The following is a 5,354-nucleotide window of genomic DNA, read 5'->3' as shown; positions in this document are numbered from 1 at the left end:
GCTCGTCTTCTTCTACACCACCGAGTGCCTGCTCATCACCCGCAATGTCGCCCCCTAATGTCTGGAGGCCATACTGGATATCACGTTTACACTGACTGCTGCAGTGTGCCATCTAGCGGATTGTTTAAGCCATTACATTGGGCCACAGGAGCCTGTAGATCTGTTAAAGGACAATTACACCAATTCAACCTTACTTCTACAATACTGAGGCCCACCTGGCATTATGGCGGGGCAATAATAGGCCTTTTCAGCATACAAAAGAAGTAAAAGCACAGATGTGAGTAAAAAAAAATTGAGAAAAATTGGCTGAATTGCATTTGATTCAGTTTCAGTCATGTGAATGTTGTACATGTAGGTACACCCCACTATGTTTTGAAGGCAAAGCTTGTATTTTTACTCCATTACATTATTTTTTCTTGGATGTCTAACTTTAAGGCTCTATAATTTTAGTCAAGTATGACTTTTAGGTGCTTTTTACAGCATTGGAAAAGGCCTCTTTATGTTGTTTATTTACTTTTTGTTGTGTTATCTAATGATTATATCGCCAAATTGAGATATTTCATATTTCTGCTGTCAATTGTAAGTGAATTACAATACAAAACTAACAAAATAGTTATTGAATGTTTTGTTTGATATATTTGAAGAGATTTATCTAAAATTAAAGAAAATCCAATTGCTGTTAAGGAAATTAATTTTGTTCTAATCTTGTGTTTTACATATATATCAGGGATTCTCATTCATCCTATAACCTATTTACATGCTTTTTTCTGTACTCCTCTGTATGTTGGAGGTTGTTTCTGTTCATTAATTATGCTAAGGCTAATGAGACTAGCAAGGGGACAGTAGAAAGTAAACATACTGTATTGTGGTTTTGTTTCAAGTGAGTCTGATTCAAGATCTTGCAGCCAACATCAGACATCTTGCTCGTACTTGGCCCGTACTTGCATCATCAGAGTCAGATTGGGGGGTGGGGTATGAAAGAGCATTGCAATTTTGTTCATTTGTAAAGCATACACTCATTTCTAAACATCATGTTTTGAGTAAACTTGCCTTACTATCTTATATGGGTGGAGATACTGCACAGCTGTGCACGAAATAACACAGTATAGGTATAATAATGGGTGTAGTACACACGCTGTTGGAGCTATTAAAGAAGTACAGTGATTACAGTGATTTGTGTTTGCACTTGGCAACTGGGCCACTAGGTTTTATCCGGCAGCATTAACTTTTAGGTCAGGGTAGGTTAAGCGATGTGTGATCATAATACCTTCAGTGGATTAACTAGAGGGCATTATGGCCACATGCAGTACAGAGAACTCACATTTACACATTTGCATTTGAACAAAAATATTAAAAGCTTAGACATTTTTGAAAAAATAATAAAAATGGAGATGGAATGACGACAAAGTATTTTCACAACAGTCAGCTAGAGTAGCTCTCAGTGGCAAATGTTTTGGGGTAATCTCAATGGTGTAAAATCGCTCTAAATAGCAGAGTCAGAAAGGCTCAAAGACAACTGTCAGTCCCTAATAAATAATTTATAGACATTTAACCCCCCTTTGTGTTTCAAAATGAAAGCCCAACATACTTGAACTGTCACTTTACTTTGGCACACACAGTATGACCACAGAATATTTTTGTGCATTGTACAAAAGTTGAAATTTCACATTACATAAAATACAGCATGTACTGTAGGTAAAGGCATCAATGAATTAAGCAAAACAAATGTGCTCAGAATAGACCATACAGTAGAACATATGCCTATCTTGACTCAAATTTGTCTGACATCTACACCCACTAAGGCCTTGAGAGCCGTCATCATGGAAATATATGGAAAAGGCCATCCCAGTCTTCCTCTTCAGCAGGATCAAGGCTATCATGATCAGGTGGTTGTGTGGTTGTACAACTAGCACCAAGTCCTTCAGTTTCTAGTCAGAAGTCTTTATCTTCAGAGGACGAAATGACCATGACCTCACGGCTCTTAAAGTCCCACACTGCTGTGAGATGGAAGGCCATGTTGGAGAAGACCACGAGATACTCAAACAGGGCAAAAAGTGTATAACCTGCAGGAAGATAAGATGGATGTTGAAGCACAGTAACAACACTTACAGATTAAAGCAGAAAGATCAAACTGATGTCACACTTACTTCCTGATTCACAGTACATGTTGTGTTTCCAATAAAAGAATCCGGCAAAAGCACAGAAGGATACGTTGAGAAATAAGAAACGCACTTTCCAGTGGTGAGACTTAGCATCCTATGAGGGAAAAAAAATAATCATAATGAATCTGACTGAAGCACTGAGGGTTTTCAGTCTGCTGTGTGATCTGGCATCTCTTACCTCAGGACTTAATGAATACTTCTTAATGGCTTTCCATAAACGGCAGGTTATCGACATGTGGATAAGAGAGCTGATAATAAAGAGGACAAAACCTTCCTTATGAACAACTGAAGGGCAAAAATATACAAAAAGAAAGGGAAATTTGGTCAGTAAAGGACAGTATTATTGTAATATTTAAATGTCAAATAAACTGAACTTTGAATCAATACATCAGCCTGCCTGTTACTGTTATGCAGCTCTGTGTCATACTTTGAACACAGCCCAGTCGCCAGAGTAAAAATCTGGGTATGTTTTTGCAAACCACAGATATGTATGATTTTTATATTTCAATCATTTCATATCAACATTTGACTTTGATGTCTGGAGATGAAGAGGATGGTGCAGGGGATGGAGGTGGCATGACTCATAGGCGAGAAGGCGAGAGACAACTGTTTGAGTTGGCATTATATTCAAGATTATTTTTGACTAGATGTGGGGTCATTTTCCAGCTGAAAACTGGGTATTTTTGACGAGACATTAAGAAAATGTCCTGCTGTGTTTGTGCCCACAGAAGCAAGTAAGCCAAAGCATGATCTCCTCCTGACCCTTACCAAGTACTTTTTGTGCCTAAACCTAACCAGACCATAGGCAAGATGGCTGCTGAAGCAAGAGACCACTGTTTGAGACGGTGTTTTAACATTTGTAATCCCTATACCACTGGTTATTTGGATGTTGGGGCATTTTACAGTCAAAAAAAGCATTTTTAGCGAGACACGGTGACAATTTCCAGCTATGTTTGAGGGCACAGATTCAGGGAAGCCGAAACATGATCTCTTCCTAACCCTAACCAAGCGTTTTTTGTGTCTAAACCTAACCAGGCCATTAATGAAATGGTTGCCAAGCAAGAGACAACTGTTTGAGAAGGCGTTTCAACATTTTTAAGGGCTGAACCACAGGATATTTTTATCGAGACACCAAGGCAACTTCTAGCCACGGTTGTGTAGACAGAACCAGGTAAACCAAAACCTGATCTTTTCCTAACCATAACCAATTGTTTTTTGTGGCTAAATCTAACCAGAGCAGAAGCACATCCTTGACACAACATAACATTTAAAACGGTACCTAAGGAAAGTAGGTTGCATAAAGAAATGCAAAGTTTCAACATATCAGTGGTTTGCAGAAACTTACATTGCCAACACAATTTGAATTGCAATTTGTCATAAACCAAATCACCTTGGTATTCAAAAGAACAATAAAAGCTCTAGTCAAAGTAACTTAAACATGTATTACTCACAGTACGTTTCACTGGATGATACATATGTGAGGAGCAACAGGCCGAGGTTCTCCAAAATAGAAAAGGCCAGGTTCAAACAGCTGAGTGGACTCTCAGGGAACCTCGATGTAAAACGCGCCTTGTAAAATCTGAAGTAGGTGAACGCCACCAGGAACCTGGGCGCTGAGTGCAGACCGATGCAGAACCGCCATATGTGACACTCAGGACTTAGACTTATTGAGGCACTGATAGATGGCAGGTAATTAGGAACCTGAAAACACAAGTTACTGACTTAGTTTCCAAAACATATGTAGCAGCAGGAGAAAAAACAATAATAAGGACCGTACCTGGCAATGTGTACCAGTGGAGTCATCAAAATGGAAAACCGAGGATATGAAGACGCATGTTATCAGTCCAAAGAGAGGCAGGAGCACAGTACCCAGAACACAGGAGGAGAATGATACTCTTATGACCAGAGGGCGCTCATGCCCCAAGATATTTGAGCCTTGTAGCATCTTGGTCTGAAACAGAGAACAGGCCAGATTAAAGAACATTTTAACATTGTCTCACAAAGGTGATCACACTATAGCTGTAACGATTAATCGAAAAAGATTCATGACATCAGGAAAAAATCCTGCTGTATTTTCTTCCTGAAGTGTTTTTTGTGCCTAAACCTAACCAGACCATAAGAAAGACGGCTGCCAAAGCAAGAGACCACTTCTTTTGAGGCGTTTCAACGGTTTTAATCGCTTAACCACTGGGTATATTGTAAGGAGCTGTTGTGGCATTTTCCATCAGAAAACGGGACATTTTTAGCGAGACACCGTGACAGTTTCCAGCCATGTTTGTGGCAACAGATCCAGGGAAGCCAAATCATTGTCTTTTCCTAACCCTAACCAAGCGGCTGGTATTCCAGCTTCTCACGTGATATTTTCTGGTTTCTTTACCCCTCTTTTACAGTAAATTGAATATTGCTGGGCTGTGGACAAAACAAGATATCTGAGGATGTATTCTTGGGCTTTGATCGTGATTTTTCTCAATTTTCTGACATTGTAGACCAAAAAAGTAATCGATTAATCGGAAATAATCATTAGTTGCAGCCCTATCACACACAGGCACATGAGGTGTGAGTAATGTCCATATTTTCAATGAATATCAACACAGTGATTGGTCACTATTTGCATGCATTTACTGTTAAACCTGAGAAACGAACAGACAACCTACCTCCACTGGCTGCTTAACTATAATCTCTCCTACAACCCCTTCACGCGCTTGGCTTGTCAACACCTACGCTGTTACAACAACCTTCATTACATCAGGCTGCAGGATGGACCCGAATACTCCGGATACCAACAACAAGCGCACCATCCAGCCATTTTAACATCCCTGCGACATGTCTGCATCCACCGGGGTCTCAGCTGATCGCGCTCAGATGCGACATCTTCCAGCAGGAGGAACATACGAGGAAGATCGAGCAGCACCCGGAAGAGAAAGTGAGCGGAGGAGAGTGATGAGGCTGCTGAGTTAGGGCGGAGCCGCCTGTTAGAAATGAATGACAGATCACAGACATCATGGAGATTTGTGTTTAATCAAATGCGTCTCCTGATGATAACAAAGCACGATGCAAAAAAAAAAAACCAAAAGAAAACAAAGCAAACAAAAGGTTTATAGCTTGGTAGAGGGTGAGGCTGGGAGCTGTCCGTGGTGCTGCGCCTCAACAAACCCACTTTCATTTTCGTTTTATGTTGACATATATCTTTTC

General features: G+C 40.1%; 1 protein-coding gene across 1 annotated transcript; it reads right to left on the bottom strand.

Moving 5' to 3' along the window:
- Positions 1-1,585: 1,585 nt before the first annotated feature.
- LOC311256631 (post-GPI attachment to proteins factor 2-like) lies at positions 1,586-5,111 on the bottom strand. Its single transcript, XM_084351863.1, has 6 exons — positions 4,817-5,111; positions 3,940-4,113; positions 3,614-3,863; positions 2,341-2,447; positions 2,148-2,256; positions 1,586-2,063 (listed from the first exon to the last, which is right to left on the bottom strand). The coding sequence occupies exons 2-6, from the start codon at positions 4,105-4,107 to the stop codon at positions 1,933-1,935; spliced, it is 765 nt and encodes a 254-aa protein (XP_084207989.1). The 5' UTR covers positions 4,108-4,113; positions 4,817-5,111; the 3' UTR covers positions 1,586-1,932.
- Between the last annotated feature and the right edge of the window lie 243 nt (positions 5,112-5,354).

Source organism: Pagrus pagrus, assembly GCF_965226575.1.
Source record: "Pagrus pagrus genome assembly, chromosome: 4".
Classification (NCBI taxonomy): Eukaryota; Metazoa; Chordata; class Actinopteri; order Spariformes; family Sparidae; genus Pagrus; species Pagrus pagrus.
This window is presented reverse-complemented; position numbering and strand designations above follow the sequence as displayed.